Genomic DNA, 22,238 nt, shown 5'->3' on the forward strand with positions numbered 1-22,238 from the left:
ACCAACGTCACCATTACCAGCAATAATTGCGAATAAGTGGCACTGCTCATGAGCTCCCACCCAATTCGGGTTGGGCACAGTGCAGTACAGAGTGGTCGAGGCTAGCTAACCAGTGGAGGCCGGAGGGTGGGCAGTGAGCACTTCCACATGTCAACACAGCTTCGTGGCTGTCTATAAGCAAAGCAAACTTAAAATAAAACATAAGGCAAGACATTTACAATACAAACTATTAAAGCACCACCTCTAAATGGAAAACAGTAGGCTAAACACTTTAAAATATGAAGCTAAAGTTCACTGAGTTAATGGAGCACTGAACTGAAAAGAAAGGCCTCTTGTATTTCCTGTCATTTTGCATGTTTGTCTTAAACATTAACCAATAAGTTACCGGTTTGTAGGTGCTGGGCTATTGTAAGCACAATTAACCAAAACTGACATCCCTAACACCGCCCCTGCCTCCTATGTAGAGGCACACTTCTTTCAAACCCCACACCTCTCGTCTGTAACACAGGCTTTCTTTGAATAACTGTCATGTGAAAATCTGTGGAGTGCCCCTTTAATTTTGCAGCATCGTGCACTCTTACACTCACATGGACTTCACATGCATTCACAGGTGGCAGCAGGCTTCAGTGACTCTCTATTCAAGATGTCACTTGTGGGATAATGGTCGCTTTTCCCACAAGTTCTCAGCAGTGTTAGTCATGTCTCCATCTCCCACTGGTCTGGGTGGTTACAGATTCCCTAATGCATCTTTCATGCTGGCCACTCAAGTGTCTTTACTAGTGATGACAGGGTTACCATATTCCCCCCACACTACCCAGACCTGCTTTGATTTACTTCTTTGGGGTTGTGAGCATCAGGAATGACTTAGAGAAACGTCGCGGTTCCTGGAGATCAAAAAAAGATGAATGTCTATGCATTGCATAGGCTGGTTAAGTTGGTGACATAGTTCAGTGCAAACCTTTTATGTGCAACATTGCCGCCTTGTGGAAGGCAGGAACAACACACACTGCCAGAAAATTATTAGCAGAATAACTGCATTCATCTGAAATTTCTTCCCCAGTTTGTGTAATTACCCATGCAGAGACTCAGAAATAGGTGGTTCAAATACATTTATTAAATATAAAAGACTCTTTTTTGCAGTGCAGTAACGATAATACAAAATATTTGGAAGATTAACAGGATTGCAGTGCTCTGGTTATCAAAGTGTACATCATAATTAAAAATGCATTTTCCTGAAATAGTTTGAAACAAGGTTAAAAAAAAAAAAAAAAAAAAAAAAAAATACTAAAAACATACCAAATAGCAAAAATTAAAACCAGGGAAATCTTTTGTCCAAGTTTGAAATATCCACAAGATGACATCAAAGTATGCCATGGTATCATCCAAAGCATTTTATTAGTCTGCAAAACTAAATGCACTGTGCAACCATAATTAACAGCACCAGTCACAGAAGAAACGACCAAGTTTGTTTAATCAACAAGTGCAGTCATCTTACGGTTTGGTGTCCAATTCCTTTTTCACAAGTTTTAGCCACAAGACAGAAAGTAAATACGAGAAAAGCAGAAGTGCAGCATGTGACCGTGTTTGCACCCAAAGGTTCTTTATAATGCTTGCCTCTTAAAGCCAGAAAAAAAACAGAAGAGGGAACTTAGAGAAATACTACAAGACCAGTAAATGGGAAGCTGTAATCAGCTCTCAAGTTCTGTTGTAAAAAAGGAGAAATAGAAAAAAATCAGTATAAATAGGAAAATAAATACTCTCACGATGCTGTGCGTAGTTTACTAGTGAATGTAGTGTGGACTTAAACCAGGTGTGGTAGCTGTAATTGTTATCTAGTGGATAATACAGAAACATGCTAATGGGTTTTAAATGCTGTCTAGTGTTGAAAGTCATGAAAGAACAAGACTGTGTTCAGTGCAGAGCCGTCAGATGAAGCAGTCTTTGGTTCGCTAAAATACTGAAATGGACGCCCTAAAGTCAAAAACACTGCTTTTAAAGATTTAAAATCTCTGTGAGTGGATTATGTTTCACATGTGGCCAGGAATGTGTTCACATGACTGAACATGATGTTTTGTAAGGCACTGTCCTGTACAATCTAAGTGTTTATCAATGACATCACCATGGCACACACATTAACGACCTATGCTACTTCTGCCAGAAGTGCTGCGTGTGTGTGTGTGTGTGTGTGTGTGTGTGTTGGACACAGAGCTAACAATCAAGTCGGCACTTTTCTTTTGCATAGACATAAAGCACTGTGATGTGTACTATGCAAATGTGTATTCTAATGCTGAGATAAAAACATATAAGGGTTATTCATTTGCACTGGGCACAGACCAGAGGCTCAACTAGCTCTCCTGTAGTCCCCAAAAAAGGAAGTCTGGAGAATGAAACACTTCACACCTGACATTTCATGCAATCCAATTAAACAAAACCAAAAACTATGGCCTACAGTTGAGTTGAAATAATACCTCTCTGATACAGTATCACTAAAAAATGAACACTACAGCCTTCATAAAGGTATTTATTCTTCTGGATTGCATAAAACTGTCAGGTGTTTCTATTAATTCTTCCACGCCCTACCATAACTTGTCACGACAACTGAATGCAATGTGTGTATTTACTCTTTCAACAACAGGGCAGCCAACAGATAGCGTGAAATACACCTAATCCAGGCATTAACAGATACAATCTGAAATCCCTCGAGCCAAATTTGGGGGTCCTTATTTGTATTTACCCATTTACGATGATCGTAACTAAGGCTACATAGCACAGTATAAAGGCACCTCTATGGGTCTCTGTAGCTTATTGGCTAAAAGAAACCTCTTCTGCATAGGGGAGGTACTGAAATGTCAAGTGTATCTGTTGGCAAGTCTTTGGTCTCGTGGACAATGCGCTGATACTGGAAAAGGAACAAAGAGAGGGAAACGGAGCCCCAGACTAAACCGCAGACTGATCTCAACAGCTGTGGGCTATGGATTAAAAAAATCAGGTTCACAAACTGCAAGTTAAGAGAATACTTCACCCGCAAAATGACCATTTGTATAGTGATTACTCACTGTGTGTTACCTTGAATATTAAGATAACTTTTCCCCCATCCTTCCACAATGAACGGAGAATCATCGGGGACCACGTTTAACAACAGCAAACTGTATCAAAACATCAGTTCACATACTGTCACAAGACTTGTGCAGTATAATCCAAGTCTCATTTATCCAATCGTATGCTCATTTGTGTGTATGCTCAAAATCACTGTTTTTGTCAGTGGAGTCTGGCTTTGATGAGAGCATAGATAGAGTTTCACTTTGAGCTCAGTTCCCCATCGGAAAGTGCCCTCTGTTTGGTAAGTACTGAGCAGACAACTGGATAAATGAGAATTGGATTATGCTGCACTAGTTATGTAAGAGTTCATAAACAGATGTTTTGATACAGAGATGACAGAACAGATGTGTTGTGTTTCGTTAGACGTGGTCCCCATGTGCTCTTCAAATACTGTGGATGCATGCGAGTAAAGCAAAGTCTTCTTCTCGAGTTCAAGGTAACATGCCATGAGCAGCTGATACACCAACAGTCATTTTGGGAGTGAAGCATTTCTTTAAAGTGTTGGCTGAGTACTTGTACTTTAAAAATAGGGAGGAACATTTGATTTGTGATGTTTCTAAAGAAGGAAGGTCCCCAGGTTCATCACCGAAGAACCTTGGCCTGAAAAATCCAGAGTCCTTTCATTACTGCTGGGCATGACAGAGCCATTACTTTTTTCCATTGTGGACCAAAGCAGTTTCACTTCCTCCTTATGTTGTATGCCTGTGAGGTTAGGTTGTACTGTATCCCTTAAAGCTGGAATAGGTCACCATGTGCCACGACGGGCTGCGAATGTGAAGGTTTTCATTAGAAACAAAGGCTACACCAGGTCATTCTGTTGCTCCTGTCTGGTTAACATTGTACCATCGAGCAATATCATTGAGTACAGTCTTTAGTTGAAATAACAACCGTCACACTCCCAGTCCTTTGTGACACATGTGTGACCATCCCTGCCTTCGAGCCTTTGAGTGCTGGCTCTGATCCTTTGACTATACTGGTCCATTCTGCTACAGTAAATATTTTAAGCCCAGAGAACCTGGTCCAGTAAGTACCAGCTCCTGTGGCTCAGTCTGTGCATCACGGTTTCCCGCACACTACTGAGGCAGAGAGTAAACTGAGTTCAAGGCTGCCAGGGCTTCCTGTCCTTGCCTTTCTGATCAGGAATGTGTTTGTAGCGACATTTGTCCCCAAAATGGCAGCCGGTGGTTCTCCAGAAGTAACACTCGTCTCCGTTCACTGGGCCACGTCGTCGAGGTCTGGGCAGAGAGGAAAATGACATAGAGACAAAAGACACAAACAAAGAACTTTAATTATAAAAGCGGTTCAAACTGTAGTCTTATTGTGTGATTTCAGTTACTGAGAAAGTTGACGTCTTACCCAGCAGCTGCGCCTGCCTGCTGTGTGACAGGGAGACAGGTCTTAAGTGGAATGGGAAGGACCCTCTGAGTGCGACGGTCAGGATAGCGCACCACTAAACGTGTGTTCTCAATACAATAACCCTGTGAGAAGAAGCACATAGCAACTTTTAGTCCATAACTACCTTTAAAGACAGGTTTAAAGAACAAGATTGAAAGAGAGCAACCAAATAGGTGCTCACATTTAGTTTCTCCATGGCACGGGCTGCCATGTTTGCATTCTTGAAGTTGACAAAGGCACAGAATCTCTCATGCAGAACACGGATACTCTCGATCTCACCATACCTACAATGCAAAGCAAACAACAGACAAGTCAATAGCCACCTAGGTTATATATTAAATGGATGTGTTTCTGTTTAAAAAGGTCCACTCTCAAGTGTTTGCTCAAATGTCTTTAAAATTATTAAATAAGGAATAAGATGTTGTACTTATATAAAGTGATTCCAAGTCGTGAATTAGGTTAGTATCAAATACTGTACTGAACTATGGTCATACATTTTAAAAAGGTCCCATAGGTGTTTCTCAGTTAGCTCAGTGGTCACATTTCCCACCCACAGAGATGGGCAAGGGCTTCTGAAAGAAAGACAAAGAGAAGGAATGTTACTGACATTAATAAAACCACAGGTCAGATACATGATTTGTTGAAACTTGAAGGTGTTACAACCTCTAAAAGGAAAAATTGACCCCTAGCTTTGATTAGACAAAAACTGTCACCTACCCTGGCTGCACAACGGATGAGTCTTGGCTGCCAGCTGCAAAACAAAAAGAGCTTCATCAATAGAAGAAATGCCTGCAGGGTTTTAACATGTAGAAAATGCAGCCCCTTTCTATAAAACAGGTGCATGTGGTCTTACCCCTGGCAGCATCAGAACAAGATGCCAGAACAGCCTGTACAGTTGTAAATTTCTCTAGCAGTAGGACACTTTGCACTTCTTCAACACCAAGCTCCTGAGGATAGGATAGAACAAAGTGAATAACCAATCATGAAAATATAATGAAAGGAATTCAGTTTTAAATGAAGGTGACTATTTCAATCAAGAAGAAAATGTTGCTTCTAAAGAGGAAATCTCAGAGGAAGCTCTAGTTATTTTCACTCATAGCTACCAAGCTTACAGGAAACACTTTTACTGACGTGTTTGCAGGTGCATTTACCATTAACTGCAGCACTTTGCAATTAAAAAGGTCATTGACGGCCTCCTCACAGTCTTTGTCGAGTTTCAGCACCTGCTCCATGGCCTTCTCCGCCTCACTGTACCGCTGAACACAAAGACCAACAGAAAATTAGTAAAGACAGTAATCTTAGTAAGCTGGTAATCTTATCACGCTATGGCACATTTTTTCTTCATTGAGATAAATAAAGTATAACATTCAACATGATGCACACATACATATCTGGGGGTCACATAACCATGTCTAAACCTCCCTCTGGCCACCAAACTAGACTCACTATGTTATTCCCCCATATAAATACCATAACATATACACATCTACGATACATTAACACACCCCTACACATCCACACAAATGAAGTAATACATAAACTATGCCAGCACGTGCTGACACACTCATACACGTGCATTAGATCAGAGTATGTGCAGCACATGCTTCTTTGCTTACATGCTACGCCCATGTACCCACCTTCATGCCCATGAGAGCACTGCCCTTGCGGAAGTGTCCTTTGGGCCAGTCTGGGGCTATCTGAATGGAGCGTTCAGCATCGGCCAGGGCCTGAGGGTACTGCTCCAAACAGTAATAGCAATACGAACGATTCCCAAAGAACCTGCGGGACGTGATTTAATGTTAAAGGAACACTATCTAAAATGTACATACTCCCTTTGTAACAAACTAGCCATGAACACAAAGGGTATACCTATAATCCTTTGGATCACATCTGATGGCTTCTGTAAACATGCTGACAGCTTGTGCGTACTGCCCCTCTTGCACCAGCTTTATGCCTTTTTCTGCAAGAAAAGGAAAAAATGCTTGTAAATTATTCTCTGGTGAGTCAGCAGCCCGAGGCCTCGACTGACCGCAGTGCTGCATGCTGACATACTTGCACAAAGGAATGTGTAATCAATAATTTCCTTGACGGTTTTGTATCTTTTCCAATGAATATCCTGTTAAAAGGTTGGTTATGTACCCTGCTATGCAGAAACAATGCCTTACCTGTCAGTGACGCACTTTTCTTGGTCATGGTGTCAGTTCCATTTGTCTGTAAGAAAAATATTTTAATATGTTCATGTTCACAGTTGTGGAAATTTACCTAATAAGTTCTGAATGTTCTCAACAGGAATGGCTCTGATTTGACTTGCATTTTCAAATCAGATGCATAAGACAGGCTTACATACATTTACTTATCTAGAATGAACATGTGCATATATATATATATATATAAGAAACAATAAAACAGCTTTTAGGATTTTCTCACAGCTAGTTTAGTGTTTTTGTTTCATGCATCTACTTTTTTTTGTCATTAACGGATGCCGATATAGGCTGCTGTAAGAGCTAAAGCAATTCGTTAGCCTAATTCAAGACATAAATGACCAATGTCTAAGCTTCATCCTACAGCTGATTTACAGCAGGTCAACATGTACACATAATAACAACTGTTGTAAAGACTTGCATGGTCCAGAGTCCACTTTTCACACATATCAGACTTTGGAACTGCCAGAGGAACACACTGCTGCCACAAGAAAAATAGTGCACAGCAGAGTCCTGCATGAGTCTGACTTTCAAGACCTGCGACATGCAATACCCCAACCCACACATTAGTTACCCTACCCGAACCACCAACACATGACGTACTTCCAACTCAAAACTGCAAATCCTTTAATAACCATGTGCTGTTCAAATGTTTCAGTTCGGCAGCGTGTTTAAAGTGATCATGTGGGGACATTTTATACACCTTAAACAAAGATTTTATATTCTGAAATGAAGCTAATTCAGGAAATGCAAATTAAGTGAATATTTTTTTGCTTGTCCTTAAAATATTGAGCAGCACATCGCCATAGTTAACGTCCCTGTTAGTAATGCACCTGATAGACAGAGCCGACACACAAAGTCAGCAGTCAGAGAAGGAAAATGTTAAATTTAATTATATTTATTTTAATATATCTATCTCCTGACACCTGCATTCTGACCCGCATTCTCTTTTTTTCCACCCAAAATCGAACCTAGAAACGTAGAAATAATATTATTAAGACAAATACCACCCGACCTGATGCAGGACTCTGGTGTACAGCTATGACATTAGCTCTTACTGTACCTCCTCATCTTACATTATGTGTTAGCATTCATCCACCTCTCTCTCGGCCTTGTACTGTACTTTAAAAATAGTGAGGACCAATGACTTGTGATGGAAGGTCCCCAGAATGATCACTACAGAACCTTGGCCTGAAAAATCCATACCGAGTCGTTTTATTACCGCTGCACACGAGTGCTGCCACAAGAAATATAGTGCAGAGTTATGACAGGGACTCTTGCTATAACTCCTCATCTTACATTATGTATCAGCATTCATTCACCTCTCTCCTGGCCTCGTTCTCCTTGTTTTCTTTGGACTTGCGACCCGATCCTTTGGGTTTGATATGGCTAGCAGCATTAGCAAAGAAGGCACTGCTCACGTCCCACTCTGGCTCCTGTGAAACACAGAAAGTAAGACATTGGTGTTCAGTCATGTGCCATCCAGGCCTACAAATACTACCCCAAAACGATTCATTGACTTGGACTAGAGATGTAAAAGTTAAACTAAAACCTGCAACTCTTGAGACAGAGGATTCATACATGCATCCACCTCCAGTATAGTGACCCTACCTCCTCAGCAGATCTGGTGTGGCTCTTCTGTTGTCCTTTGATTCCCGAAAAAGTCATGACTGGAGTGGAGACCTGTGAGGCAGCTGACTTTGCCTCTTTTTTCTCCTCCTTTTGCACTCCTTGTTTCTCCTCCTCAGCACCAACTTCTGCCTCTGACTCACTCTCATCCAGTTCAGACTCGGCACCGCCGTCCTCATCTTCATCATCCTAATGTGAACAACCATATGAACATCCTGTTAGTCGCAGTAAAGGCAAATGTAGAGTGCATTCCTTGAAGGAATAATGTGGTAATTACCCGTTCAGCATTCTCGCTTTGCTTGACCTGCTCCTGCTTCTTACGTTTTCGACGGCGCTGAAACAGACGCAGCAAAATGCACAACTTTACCCATCATTCATAGCATGACAGACTTCATGTATATAACTGCAAGGAGGATCTTTAAGGAGTGTAAGAGTGTAGGAGTGATCTGTGCTCACCTTCCTCTTGGCTTTGCGTCGCTCTGCCCTCCGCCTGACCTTCTCCTCCTCACTCAGATCCTCCTCTCCATTTAATGCATCCTAAACAAACACACACAGTTGAATGCTGCACATTGCACCATCACCCTCGCAGGCCTTACAGTGCCCTGTCAGTGTGACACCATTTGTTTACCTGTGACAAAGTGGCATCACTTGGATCAGGGGTTGAAGCACCACAGTCCATCTGCTCCTCCTGCTGCTGGACAGGAGGGCCTGTTGGGAAACACACACTGTCTTCATTTTGTGGGAACCAGCACAGCTCTAATCAAGAAAATGGCTCTGGTTCTCAAAATGATACAGCGTGCAGTCCGCACAGCAAGTATGGACATCGTGTACTGTTAGATAGTACTGTGTAGCGAGGTAGCCATCAGCTACACATGCCTGAATAATAACGCACGTCTACAAGCAGCTCAGTCGTCCTAAACTGAAAACCAAAAGAAATACTCTCTACTTGTCTGGATGGCAAGTAAATATGTTCCTCCTTCCTCATTCCCATTCAAGTCTAACCACAATGACCTTTGATAACAAAATGCAAAACATTTAATGACGCTGGGTGGAGTAAGGAAAGGTGATGTAATGCTTTCTTATTAAAAAAAAAAAAAAAAAAAAAAGCCAGAAAAGCTCAACAGGAGACAAAAATGCACAGTTGTTGATCCAAGTTGTTTCTTCTCGGTCTTATGAGAGGGCTGTTTGCTCTGAGTTTTCCACTGCCACAAGCCCAACATGCAACACACAGCTGCCTCCAGCATGGATGTTTGAGAACACGGTATCTTTTCTTAGACGCTTGGTTGGAAATTACATTGAAAACAACCACTGCCCTGAAGGTGGGATCTGTGTGTGTGTGTGTGTGTGTGTGTGTGTGTGTGTGTGTGTTGGGGAGGCACAGATCAGATCAAACCAGAAACCTGCAGCTGATTTAGGCCCAGTGGAAGCAGACAAATGAAAAGACAAAAGACAGCAAAAACACTGGAGCACGCAGGATTGTGCGTGGTGTCGGATTTCCATTCGTTCAGCAAAGATTTCCAGAGCAGTGACAAATTCATACTTGGTCTGTGACTCATGTTGTGACTCGGGAGGCATTGATGAGAGTGATTGCAGCTCTCCGGCTCCTCAGTGCTGCTTCGCTCTTTAAACACGCTGCATTTCTTGTGGGAAAAAGATGACAAGCAGCTACTAGACTTCCTCATTCTGTCTCTGCATGGGTATTTTATAGGGTGCTGTGGCACTGGTCACCACTTTAGACAGCGCTAGTCGATGCCTAAACCATTCCAGCACAAGTTTCACTGCCTTCAGTAAAGACTCTACCATCCCACCATCATGAGGAGCTAGTGTCTCTAAACGTACCTATAAAGTGGAAGGAATTTCAGCTGTCCATGTCTGGCTCACTACTCAAATGTCAAAAAACACAACCACTCCTAAAACTCCTGAATCAGGCTTTTTGTTAAATCTTAAGTATAAAGTAATGTCCTCCTTACAAATAAATGATCCAAGATCAGTGGACAAAAGCAACAAAAGCGTCTCTGTCTCTCGCCGTCAAGGAGACTGCTTAAATTAGCGTTGAGATGAAAGGTGAGCTCTTTCCGCAGGAATGTAAAATAACAGTGTATCATCATGGACGGGATTTTTAACCTAGAAATCAGTTTCACAGGCTGAGCTTTTTCTTTCTTTGCACGGCATCACAGAGAAAGGGAGAAATAAAAGGAGAACATGACCTTATCATTCGAAATAATCAGTACTGAATCAAGTGTCAGCAGTTTAAGTGATTTTGTAATCTGGCTGAAGACATTTACACAACAGTTTTATAGCTTTTATAACAGAGTGCATATGGATGGAGTGAAGTCTCACTGAACAACCAAAATAGTCAGTCTGCTCTCTGATGTGAGTTATGTGGGATATAATCTGGGAATGTGACTTTAGGAACAGTGTAGACACACATTATGCAATCATGTTGATCATCATCAACACCAACTGTTGCTGAGCAGCCTCTGATGCAGTCAAGTCAGTAAACTAACCTGCTCTGCAGCTACAAGGAAACTAAACACACACGGAGAAGCAAGAAGAGGAACAAGGTGCTGGCACATGACATATTTAATGACTCTTAACTTGATGCTCATCTAAATGTACAGCTGCGCCAGCTCTGGGCTGCACAGCTCCTACCACCTATCTGATGCATTGTTATCATACCAACATGTACCGGGTAATGTGTGTCTAATCTGTGCTAGTTTGGGCTCCTTACCCACTTCCCCTGCTATATAGGGCACTAAAAGTATTGTAAGTGTGTTATTGTTAGCGTCCTGGATGTAAAAGTCTGTGGAAGTGCGTTTTATCACAACAACTTTGTGGCACCGCCTGCGCAAACTTGGAAGTGGTGCAAGCAAAGGGTGTAACACTGGCAAGAGGGGAACCTTCATTGTTTGACCAAGAACCCAGTTTGAACTTCACGGTGGAGACAATGGCGAAATACTGCCACATATACACGCTTTAACACACCTCGTGTTGGACAGTGTCCACGGTTTCAGTGTCACACGCGTTTCCTTATCGCCTACGGGATCAATTTAACTTGTGGTTGAGTTTTAGAAAGTTTTGAAAAAGTGGGACGTTTTCTTACCGCTGCCGAGTCCCAACAGCCTGCATATGTCCCTGGTGAATTTCATGAGTGCGACCATCCAGCATTATCGTCTCGGATATCCCATAAAAAGTATTTTAACACATGTTTAGGCTCAGGGTGAACACGTTTGAAACATTGGGACAATCGATATCGAATCTGCGGGAATCTTTGGTGGTTGAGTCCACTTCCTGAGCGTCAAACGCCGACGTTGGGTCCACCCTGAGCGGCGTCTTAAAGGGACAGGACACCATTATTGATTATTGAACAGATCAGATCCTATCACAGTGAGTGAGTGAATGAATGAATGAGTGAATGAATGAGTGAATGGGCTACTAACAAAAAATGACACTTAAATATATGCTTCCTATCGTTCATTAAGATTTAAAATAATATGAATAAAAATAACTTTACAATTCATTTGATGCACAGTTTGTTGTCATGCAATGATATAAGTAGTGTTGGCAAGATTACTTATGAAATGAAATATTGTACAGATTACTAGTTACCCTTTTGAAAATATAATTTGGTAAGATGAGGTAATGGCCCAGTGGTAAGTGGGCCTGTATGACACTAAGTTTACTCTCAGCACATGCATTGAATGGCTATGCTCTAGTTTTTTTTTCCACTAATACCATTTTAGGGTAAATTCATCTATTTTTTTGTCACTGGAAAATAGTGATTATGTATTTATGTAAGGTGTACATAGAAACTTTGCTATCACACTCCAGCAGTCACTGCTCCTTTGTTGGTTTGTTGGTTCATGTGTCATCATCCTGCACGTGCTAAAATCATATCCAAATATTTTTTAAATTTTATAGCAATTGACTTTTTTCTTAAGGGGACAATCTTCCTCCATCTAATCCTAAGTAATGTAACTATTTTACTGACTTTATCAAAGTAATGTAATGTATTACATTCTATTTCTTTTTGATAACTTTTCCAACAAATATTTTAAATTGGGCAATAAAGCTGAAAAATGTCCAGAAATAGGTTATGCCAAAAGAACACATTCCTGCATGGCAACAAGATGCAAGCAACAGAAGGAATGTTATATTCTACTGTAATTTAATTACATAGATTATCTCAGCAGTTGTAACAGATTATAATTACATTTAATTTATAATTTAATTACATGTAGCTGGTTACTCTAGGCTATTACTGATCGGAGGTGGGACCAAGTCATTGTTCTACAAAATACCAGTAAGTCTCAAGTCTTTGTACTCAAGTCTGCAGTCAGTATTGACAAGTCCCAACTCGTGTCCCAAGTCCTAAACAAGTCGTCATGTGCTCTTCGCAAAACGTAATGCCATTTTAACAATAAATTTACCAAAAATCATGAATGCTTTTTTAAAATTGGTATTCATCTGTTAAAACAAGTATGTTGGAAGTTGTTGCATCTTCTTCTGTAATTTTTAAACCGCATGTTTGGCATGCTGTGCTTAGTTTTTGTACGCAAACAAAATTATCTTTGGTATCATGTCTTTCAACTGGTGCTCAGTAATGTAATGTTAATTCTTCCCGGCTCTCCTCTGCAACTTGAATGGATGATGTTGGAGTGGATGTTGGTTTAAAGCCAGTATCAGCCAGTACAGATGACGTCCCAATATTATCTTGCATCCCTAATAACAATAATGAAAAACTTTGATCAAACTGATATAAATGAAACCAGTCAATATCTTAAATGCCAGTCCCCTGAAAAGGAAGTCCTATAGCATAAATTGGAAGAGTGGGCTGCATGTGTTCTAGATAATCAAATTTTTTTTAAAAAAGGACACATATAAGAGATTCATGACATTACAACCTCCCCACAGACTGTAACAACACATCATAATATATCAGTAATAATAGCAAATAGCCTCTACAGCCATATGGCTTTATAAAAAAAACCAAGTTAGTTTAAAGTAATGTTTTAAAAACAAGTTAGTATTAGCTCCTCGTTAAGTCCCGATGATTCAACAGTGTTCAGTGATTCAGAAAGCTTCTCTCTATAGCAATCTATTAATCACGTCTCCACCTGTAGGTGATGGTGGAATTTTTTACAACCCCCCAGAATCTGAGAGACACAAGGGAACCTGTGCCAAACAACTTTCTTATTAAGGGAGGTTATTTAAGAGAGCTGCTTGACTGATGAAGATGCACTTGGTGTTGAAACTTTTGTTCTATAATCAAGTTCGTTGCCTCAAGTTTGGTGCTCCTGTATACTTTCTGAAACAAGATTGCCCTACTCTGAAAAGCCTGCTGATCCTTGTGAGGCAGCTGAAGCTTGTTAAATATTTTCCTCAATTTTTACGCAAAGAAATGAAACATATATGCTTGAATTCATGTAAATTTATTCATACAAAGTTGTAAAACGTCCCATTGTGCTTTATTTTCACTGTTAAATTAACAGTTCATTATGACATCAGTTATTCTAAAAATGCAACTGTCCTAAACATTAATGTTTTTTTGCTATCAGTGATTTTCTGCTGGCTCAGTTCGATGACTTCATAAGTGACGTCGCAACAGGATTTAGTGCGGCAGTATTGCACTAGTGTTTGATAACAGGAGTGACTGACTGGTGGACTTTTTACATGGACGGTCTATAAATAAAACAGAAGCTAAGTCTCTCCTTAGCTCTTTCATCCTATGTCAGCTGTATTATTAAATCAACATTTTTCTTCTCAGATATTGTTATAAACAATATGATGGAGTGAACAGATCAGACAGATGGTTGGAGTGAATGTTGAAATACATTTCTCAGACCAGTCAAATTTACACAAGTGAGACAAAAGAGAGGTCGAACACTGATGAGCAGACCACACGCTGATGCTGTCACATGTTTCAGCGACGTTTCATGTCAGCCATGACAGTGAGCGCTGCGTTCCAGCCAGGAGAACCCATCACACCACCACCTAAAAAACATTACATGTATTAAATGAGCAAGAATGAGTCACTATTGTTTTGTTCTGGGAAATCATTGACAGTTTACTCAGCTACCTGACATCATCAAGTGACGTCATTTCTTTTATCATCAGCAGTGATTTCATCCAAAGGTTCTGTGCTCTTCTTACACCAGACAACATCACATTCATGACTGTACTTGTACTACACTGTACACAACACACAGCCACATTTACAGTTGAATATTCAGTTGAGGGTTCAGCATTAAAGGCAAACCTGGATGAGCGCCGCTGCCACACATATACAGCCCTTTGATTGGTGAACGGTAGTCTGACAGCGAGGGCAAAGGTCGTGCTAGGTAGAGCTGATCCAGCGACATTGATCCATGGAAGATATTCTGTGAAGGCGAGACCAACATGTTTACATTTCTTTTTGCTTCCTGATATAACATATAACATTATCATGATAAAAGTAGCCTGCCTTTGGTTGAATGACTTCCACATACAGTCGTACGCCATAAACACTGAGTTAGTGTCACTTTCCACAGCTGATGTGAACTTTGATTCTCACTCACGGGTTGTGGTAAAACTATCTGTAACCATTAACTGCTTGTACAACAGGGCTGTCCCTCTGATGGTGAACACTACAGAAATGCAAAATACTTCCTCATCCAGTGAACTGTTGATTGTGTCAAGCAAATCAGCTGTGGATCAATATTCAAATTGCTGCTCAGCTCTACAATGTGTACAGTGTGTGTACCCCTCCAGTGAGCCCAAAGATCCTCTCCAGGTCAGGTGGAGTCAGGATGTCCCTCCCCACCACCGACTGTTTAAATCCAGGGGCGTATTGCTCCACCCAGTCAAATGCTGAGGAGACAGACAAACACATGGAAGCAGATTAATCAGGATTCCTTTAAACACAGTTTATCCATTTTGGACTTTCAGCATCTAAAAAGGACAAATCATGGCTTTAAAATGTGGATGTCTCAATTTGGAATGAACATTTTCTTTTTAAATTTAAGCTTTAAGCACAGCATTTTATAACTCTTGGATCGTTTTGTGTGTTGAACCTGTGTCTGCGTAGGCTTCCCTGTCCTGGTCTGTCCACTCTTTGCCGTCTATGTGGAATGGGGTGAACTGGGTGAACAGTGACACCACGTGGCAGCCAGGGGGAGCCAGAGTAGGATCCAACACAGAGGGGATGGTCATCTCCAGCATGGGTCTACAGGAACAGAGAGGCATGATGGGACAAGATGGTATGGGAATGAAGCGTGGGTGAGTCGAGATAAAAGAATGTAAGGATTGAAGGAATTTACAGATACATTAGCGGGGGTTGACTTCATATTGAGCAGACAGAAGCCTATTCATTAAAGGCTCAGTGTTACACAGTTTGATCCAATGCAAACTGGCCGAACCGACATTTGTCTTTTTAACAACTTCTGGCAAATTAAAAAGTAGCCTACATCAGCAACCTGTGCTGATGGTGTCACATTACTAAATCCAACTTGTAATCTTGTAGTAATCAGCAATATGACAACATGATGCACATACTATTGTATTTGTTCAACAACAAGACAGCAGTGTCAAACAAACCATGGGCCGAGCACCAGCATCATGAAGGAGATCAAATTATCGTACAGATGGGAGGGGCAGAGCTGCATGTGCTGTTTGTTTATAAGAAGTTTAAGGTGTTTTTTGGGGTGAGGAGAGAAGCCATGCCAGAGTCTCTCAAGAAAGCTAAAACTGCAGCACTATGACAACTTTTTGGATTTTAAGGCAACAAATGAGGAATCCAAACTGGCTGTAAGGGATGCAGTGTTTATTTTTAGAATATTTTTTTTGAGGTTTTTCCTTTATTGATAGAACAGCTGTAGATTGACAGGAAAGGCCGGAGAGAGAGGGAATGACATGCAGCACAGGGCGGCAGGTCGGAATCAACCCCAGGCTGCTGCAAAGGACTCAGCCTACACGGGGTGCACACTCTACAAGGTGAGCTAGAGGTCACACCTGGAGCTAACCTTTGGTCGTACGACCTGTTTCTATTTATAGGCTAACCTGTGGATGAAGAACAGCTGATTCATGAACTTTAATTGAGGAATTATCTACACAATGCATCCTTATTTCACCACAGCTGGTTTGAGAGAGTTCGTCAGAGAGCTGAAAGTTTCTGGTCAGCTAAATTACCATCGCTAATAGGAAGTACAGCTATTTGCCTTTGGCTATATTGTATGTCATTTCCAGTAAATATCACCATATAAAACATGTGTTTTCTATTTTAGGCAGTAACCCTACAAACGTAGGAAGATATTAAGTAGGCTTCTCACCCATCTTTTAAGTGGTTACGTCTTCAATCTGATCTGCAGTGCACAGCTGACACGCCTACATGGTTTGTTTACATGACATGACAGCAGTGCATATTTAATGTATTCAGTGTGGTCAGAGAGCTCCGATGTTATGCAACGCAACGTGATAATTGTTGGATGCTTGTCTTCTATTAGGACACAATGTCATTATGTTCCACTGGGGAGTGGCTGCTGAGTTAAATGCTTAAAATTCAGTATACCGCTCTGGTCTGGCTCTTATAGGTGAACCAGTTTTGAGTATTTTACACCAGCTGAAACCCTAATCTCCAGTAGTAGCTTTCTTAGCTAACCAGTGGAATGATTTGGTTGCTGTAGAAAGAAAAAGTCAACCTAGTTTCATTCTCAGGGCAGCAAAGAAAGCAGCTTGGTCAGTGGCATCAGATATGGCATCTGTATGAAACGCACTAGGCTTTCAACTAACTCCAATGTAAACCTGTCCGTATCAATATTAAATATTCAAAGCAATGCAGGTAGAGAGGGAAAATGTGCTTTGGGTTGGTGGAAGGCAAGATGGACAGGTTCAATGAGCACAGGACTTTAACCTAGTACACCAGTGTTGGTGTCCCATGAGAAACTCAAAATCAACGTTCAGTTATTTTGTCACTTCAGTTAAATTTAGGCGACAAAGTTACTTGGTTAGGGTTAGGAAAAGATTATAATTGACGTCAACCATGATCTTTTCCTAACCCTAACCAAGTTGTTTTGTTGTCTAAACCTAACCACAGACCCCTTCTGCATCGCTGTGAGAAAATAAGTGTCACAGTGTTCACTTGGAGAGTGAAAATATATATATATACCGTGCTGAGGGACGTCCATTCATGGCCTCTTTGTATGCAGTCTCCAGCACTTCCACACTCTCACAGTTGAGATGAATGGAGCACTGATGGTGGGGTCCAGGTTTATTATCTGGTGTGGGAGATGCTAAGAAGTTTGGTAGCTTGTCCACTGCCACTGTAAAAAAACAGGTCACAACAAAGAAAATTATATGGAATCAATATTTGCTAATAGATTATGGAAAAGTGTTTTCTTTCACCATATAGCCAAGACTGTTAAAATAACGTCTACAAAACAGAGACTATTGTTGAGTCTAAGAGGCGATGCACTGTAAAGGATCAGTTGGGAGTAAAGACTTCCAGAGTAATAAAGCCCTACAGCTCAGGCTCTACTGTAATTAACAAGCAGCAGCTACAAATGGCACCACACAGGAACAACTCTAAAGAACTTTAAAACTTGTGTTTAGAGTACCAAGCAGTGACCTAATCTTACACTGTAATAACAAACAGTATTAAATAATGGGGGAATAAGTGCCGATCCCTCCTGATACACTACATCTGTCTGTGTCTTATTGCCACATCTCTATTGTCTTACAAGTTATAGTTTTTTTGCAGCATGTAAAGTGTGTAGGTTGTGGTTCAACACAGAAAACAGACCAGTAGTCTATGTAAAGAATGCAGGGTTTCATCTAGACACTGTAAATATGTGGCTAGAGGAACAACACTTGCACAAAGACAGTACAGTGCGCCCTGTGGCTGTTTCTTTTAAGGCTTGTTCTGACTGTAAACATGATCATACTCTGAGGCAGACTTAAACAGAAAAAGTACTCCGGGGTGGCAACATTTTATATTACTTTGACAGTCAGCACCTTTGGATACAATGATTTATTTTTTGCAGTCAAAACACAACAACTACCAGCTCATCAATCTTGCATAAGTTCAAGCAGGACAGAAACAGAAGAGATTTACCGTTGATCTTGGTGACAGGGGAGGTGTAGTCTATCTGTTCTACAGCTTTGATGAACTCTGGAGAAAGAGCAGCCTATAATGAAAACAGGAAGCCAGAATAAATCATATTGTCTGTTGCCATGGTTACATGTGGTGTTTATGTCTCTATATTACCTGTGGCGTGAGGTTCTTGAAGGTGACATATGGGGTAGCGTTTGATAAAACAACTTTACTGTGGATCTCTGTGCCGTCCTTTAGCACCACTCCCTTGGCAGCACCATCTGAACCGACCAGGACCTGTCCTACATCCTGCCAAGGACACACATTGTACATGCATTAAGACCAAAATACAGATGCTAGAATGTCATTTCCACAAAATAAACTGCATCACAAACATAATCAGTCCAAACCATATTACCTTCTCAGTGAAAATGTCTACACCGTAGGATTGAGCAGAGTTAGCAATAGCGCGAGACACGCCTCCCATGCCTCCCTCCACATAACCCCATGCTCCCTTCTCCTTCTCCAGCTCTCCCATCACATGGTGCAAGAGCACATACCTGAAAGACAAGGTCTGTGTTAAATTTAGCCCCCAAATGATCATTTGTACATCAGTTACTTATCCCGTGTCCTGCTGAATGTGGGAAGAAAACATTGTTTGTCTTGCAGGCCTCCACAGTACATGTCCTTGCTTGAGACTGTTTACGTGGAAGTGTTTTAAATGTTAAGGTTTTAGCCAAAATGTATGTGTTTAGGAAGTACTCAGCATATAACTGGATAAAGGAGACTTGAATTACACTGCAAACAGATGTTTAGATATCTTTTTGCTGTTGTTAAACGCAGCCCACTATGACTTCAATTCATCAAGAAACTTCTACGTTTCTGGATTCTCAACATGTTCTTCAAGAATTCAAGGTAACACAAGGTGAGTAATTAGTATGCAAATTATTATTGGGGGGGCGAAGTGTGTGTGTGTGTGTGTGTGTGTGTGTGTGTGTGTGTGCGCCACAGGGTGTCCTAAAAATGTGTCTTACCCACTACCAGGATTACTTGGACTGGTCATGGCTCCTATCACAGCATCAGTAGCCAGAGTTGCTCTGAGTGGCTCTGACTCAAACCACCGATTGAGAATCTATGATACAAATCACCAGTTAGCCACCATGCAGTAAAAAAAACAAAAAAACAATAACAACAAAAAAATGCCCAACATAGTATAACAAACCTTCATTATTGGTGCGGTTATAATCTCATAAAAGTCTGGAATGTTTCTGCCCAGTTTCAGACCTTTAAATAACAAAACATGACATCATGACTCTTTTACTCCAGAAAAATAAATTAGCACATGGTGGATAAATTGTTATTCTGAAAATAAAAAAGTTTATGTCTAAATCCACCAACGCACCGCATTTGACAATAGGCATCAGTGTTTTAGCTGCAGCCAGCCTCTTCCTCAGTGATCCAGCAGTAACACCTGGGATGTCTACAGGAGCAGCGTCCAGGAGAGGGTGGATGGCTCCTGCTAGTTTATCAAGGTGTGCAACATAGTCTGGAAACACCTGTGGACATGTCAAAGGATGGGGAGAAAGGCAGAATAACTTAATACTGCTGGAGAATAAAAGATCAAGAGAGACCGCGAATAACTTTTTCAGTTTGTACTCCTGTAATAAGAGCTTGAATACATCTGCACAATACAGTCAACCATTTACTTCGGCTATAATGCTGCTTAAATCACCTTAGCATCCTTCTGTGAGAACTTGCTGATCTCCCTCTGATTCATGGCCGTATCTGAGCCCAGGGTGAGAGACCTTGGTGGGGCACCTCCCACCCCCTCCTCCAACATGGGGGTGAAAGCATGGGGGTCCCTCATATACACCTTCAGCCCATGTTTCTGTAAATATATGCACAATAATAAAGAGCAGTAAACAATTTAAGCTTTTTTTTTTTTTTTTTTTTTTTTAAAAAAGCTGAATTAATATATTTTACCTCTTTGCTATGTTTACCTTGAGCTCCAAGTCTGCGTATATGTGAGGTCTTAATAAACTGAGCAAATAGGAACACCTGGAGAAGTGGAAACCTGCAAGCAAAGAGTACTGTTACTCTAACAAGGATGAAATAAAGTAAATTTCTTTTAAGCATGACTTGATACATCACTCATTACCACAGTATATTAAGTTATAAAGATAACAGTGTTTAGCCCCCACAGAAATTTAATAAATTTACCACTTTTAAATTCATCACTTCACTGGTGGTATCTGGGCATGCAGATGGTTTGTGAGCATGTGTGTGAGTGCTGCAGTGTCTCTGTTACTCTGGATAAACCACAGAACATGTTGTAAACAGTCTCCACAACGGGTTACTTGTTAGTTAGACAGTAGTTCCCATATACAGTGTCTGAACATTGAGATACAACTCAGGAGACACCCTTTTTTGTCCTAGTTAAATTTTGGTGAACCGACCCTTTATGACCTGAGTTGAACCAGGATTGTATCCCAGCCAGAGGCCACCCTACCAGGGAAGAGTTCCTCTGAAACAGCTGCTCCTCCCAGCACATGTCTGCGCTCCAGCACTGCTGTCTTCAGTCCTCCCTTCTGAAGATATGCAGCCTACACACACACACCAGAGACACATCACCTTTACCCTGTTGCTAAACCATATCATGTATTACAACATATTATAGGTGTTGGGAAACATGCATTAACTCACTGCCACCAGTCCATTGTGTCCTGCAATGAAATATAACATGTCAGACAGATTTTATAAAATGCAAATGCCCCTTAGAAAGTACTTGAAATCGCTCTATTGACAGTTGTTCCAATTAAGTGCCATTAATATTGTTGTTGGGCACTTCATGCAATCTGCTCTCCTAAACTTTTTACAGTCAAGTTTAATGGGTCCAAAGTTGAATTCAGATGAAGCAATGATGCTGTAAAACACTTAAATGCACAGAGCCGAACATCTTCTGCAGGCTGGTAAAGGAAATTTAAACAATAAGACATAAAATTATTATTGATTACTTTTGCAAACTTAGCTGAAACGTATCAATGCTGCAGAGTGTGGCGCATGCTGTTGTTGACGCACAGCTGGGTTTTGTTGCACTTATTGCACCAACAGTCCGGACCTCTCACCTCCTCCGATGACCACTGCGTCATACTGGGATTTTAAAGCTGTGTGACTGGATCTCGTCACTGTCCCCACTACAGTCACAGCCCTCCGTCCCCGATCAGTCCACACCGCTGCAGCCATAGCACAAGTTTGAGACAGGAGTCCACCTCAGTCAGTCCCGCCCCTTTTCTCCTGCAGCTGCGTAAAGTAGATCCGGGTTTCCTGTTGGAGCGAGGACCCACACTCATCGGTAGGCTTGGAGGGGAGGGGAGTGGACTGGGACTCACGAGTGTGTGTGTGTGCGCGTGTTTGTAGTAGTGAGTGTAGTAGGCTGTGTGTGATTGAGACGTGGACTGAATATTATACTCTAAGCTTTTTACTGAGAATAGATTCAGAAGTATGCACCTTTTTAATTGCCAACATTTTGTTTAATAAATGTAATTTAATTATATTATATAGCTTTTCTTAACTGTAACTGATTACAATTACATTTATTTTGTAATTTAAGTCATTGTTTTGCAAGTCACAAGTAAGTGTCAAGTCTTGGCGCTCAAGTTCTGAGTCAAGACTGACAAGTCTCAAGTTAAGCCCCAAGTCTTAAACATGTCATATCCTCCTGAGACCTGAACCTTTGTTTGATATGCATTTCCAATTTCTCCAAGCTATTTGGGATCAGTAGGACCCGATTAAGTATAAAAAAACTAAACACTGTCAATGGTAATAAAGTCCCAGAGTCCTCAAATTGC

At 41.1% G+C, this 22,238-nt stretch overlaps 2 protein-coding genes across 4 annotated transcripts; both read right to left on the reverse strand.

Annotated features, from left to right (window-relative positions):
- Positions 1-1,092: 1,092 nt before the first annotated feature.
- LOC117248796 (uncharacterized) lies at positions 1,093-11,616 on the reverse strand. Of its 2 annotated transcripts, none has more exons than XM_033614060.2 (16): positions 11,428-11,616; positions 8,953-9,032; positions 8,781-8,861; positions 8,602-8,658; positions 8,307-8,513; positions 8,018-8,131; positions 6,660-6,705; positions 6,364-6,454; positions 6,132-6,273; positions 5,646-5,750; positions 5,348-5,441; positions 5,212-5,245; positions 4,989-5,063; positions 4,676-4,778; positions 4,456-4,577; positions 1,093-4,334 (listed from the first exon to the last, which is right to left on the reverse strand). In XM_033614060.2, the coding sequence occupies exons 1-16, from the start codon at positions 11,483-11,485 to the stop codon at positions 4,199-4,201; spliced, it is 1,545 nt and encodes a 514-aa protein (XP_033469951.2). In that variant the 5' UTR covers positions 11,486-11,616; the 3' UTR covers positions 1,093-4,198. The 2 variants fall into 2 exon arrangements, with proteins under 2 accessions (XP_033469951.2, XP_033469950.2); XM_033614059.2 differs by having other exon boundaries at positions 4,989-5,066.
- A 2,121-nt stretch (positions 11,617-13,737) lies between these two features.
- On the reverse strand, positions 13,738-21,680 carry pyroxd2 (pyridine nucleotide-disulphide oxidoreductase domain 2). 2 transcript variants are annotated; one of them, XM_078160637.1, is made up of 16 exons: positions 21,516-21,680; positions 21,094-21,113; positions 20,900-20,993; positions 20,391-20,464; positions 20,123-20,278; positions 19,793-19,946; positions 19,613-19,674; positions 19,425-19,522; positions 18,809-18,950; positions 18,565-18,699; positions 18,412-18,484; positions 17,467-17,620; positions 15,377-15,528; positions 15,067-15,173; positions 14,584-14,704; positions 13,738-14,318 (listed from the first exon to the last, which is right to left on the reverse strand). In XM_078160637.1, exons 1-16 carry the CDS (start codon positions 21,631-21,633, stop codon positions 14,248-14,250), a joined length of 1,731 nt encoding a protein of 576 aa, XP_078016763.1. In that variant the 5' UTR covers positions 21,634-21,680; the 3' UTR covers positions 13,738-14,247. The 2 variants fall into 2 exon arrangements, with proteins under 2 accessions (XP_078016763.1, XP_078016764.1); XM_078160638.1 differs by having other exon boundaries at positions 21,405-21,534.
- Positions 21,681-22,238: the final 558 nt, after the last annotated feature.

The sequence above is a fragment of the Epinephelus lanceolatus genome, chromosome 17 (assembly GCF_041903045.1).
Source record: "Epinephelus lanceolatus isolate andai-2023 chromosome 17, ASM4190304v1, whole genome shotgun sequence".
Classification (NCBI taxonomy): Eukaryota; Metazoa; Chordata; class Actinopteri; order Perciformes; family Serranidae; genus Epinephelus; species Epinephelus lanceolatus.

What these genes read in the sequence shown, in the direction of transcription:
- pyroxd2 (XM_078160637.1), bottom strand. Translation starts at nt 21,633, where the DNA reads ATGGCTGCAGCGGTGTGGACTGATCGGGGACGGAGGGCTGTGACTGTA. An exon ending in CGCAGTGGTCATCGGAGGAG is followed by an intron (nt 21,114 to 21,515) that starts GTGAGAGGTCCG and finishes ATTTCATTGCAG; the next exon opens with GACACAATGGACTGGTGGCA. An exon ending in GGAAGCCTACGCAGACACAG is followed by an intron (nt 15,174 to 15,376) that starts GTTCAACACACA and finishes CTGTCTCCTCAG; the next exon opens with CATTTGACTGGGTGGAGCAA.
- LOC117248796 (XM_033614059.2), bottom strand. Translation starts at nt 11,485, where the DNA reads ATGGTCGCACTCATGAAATTCACCAGGGACATATGCAGGCTGTTGGGA. An exon ending in AGAACGAGGCCAGGAGAGAG is followed by an intron (nt 6,706 to 8,017) that starts GTGAATGAATGC and finishes TTTTTCTTACAG; the next exon opens with ACAAATGGAACTGACACCAT. An exon ending in TGTGATCCAAAGGATTATAG is followed by an intron (nt 6,274 to 6,363) that starts GTATACCCTTTG and finishes CACGTCCCGCAG; the next exon opens with GTTCTTTGGGAATCGTTCGT.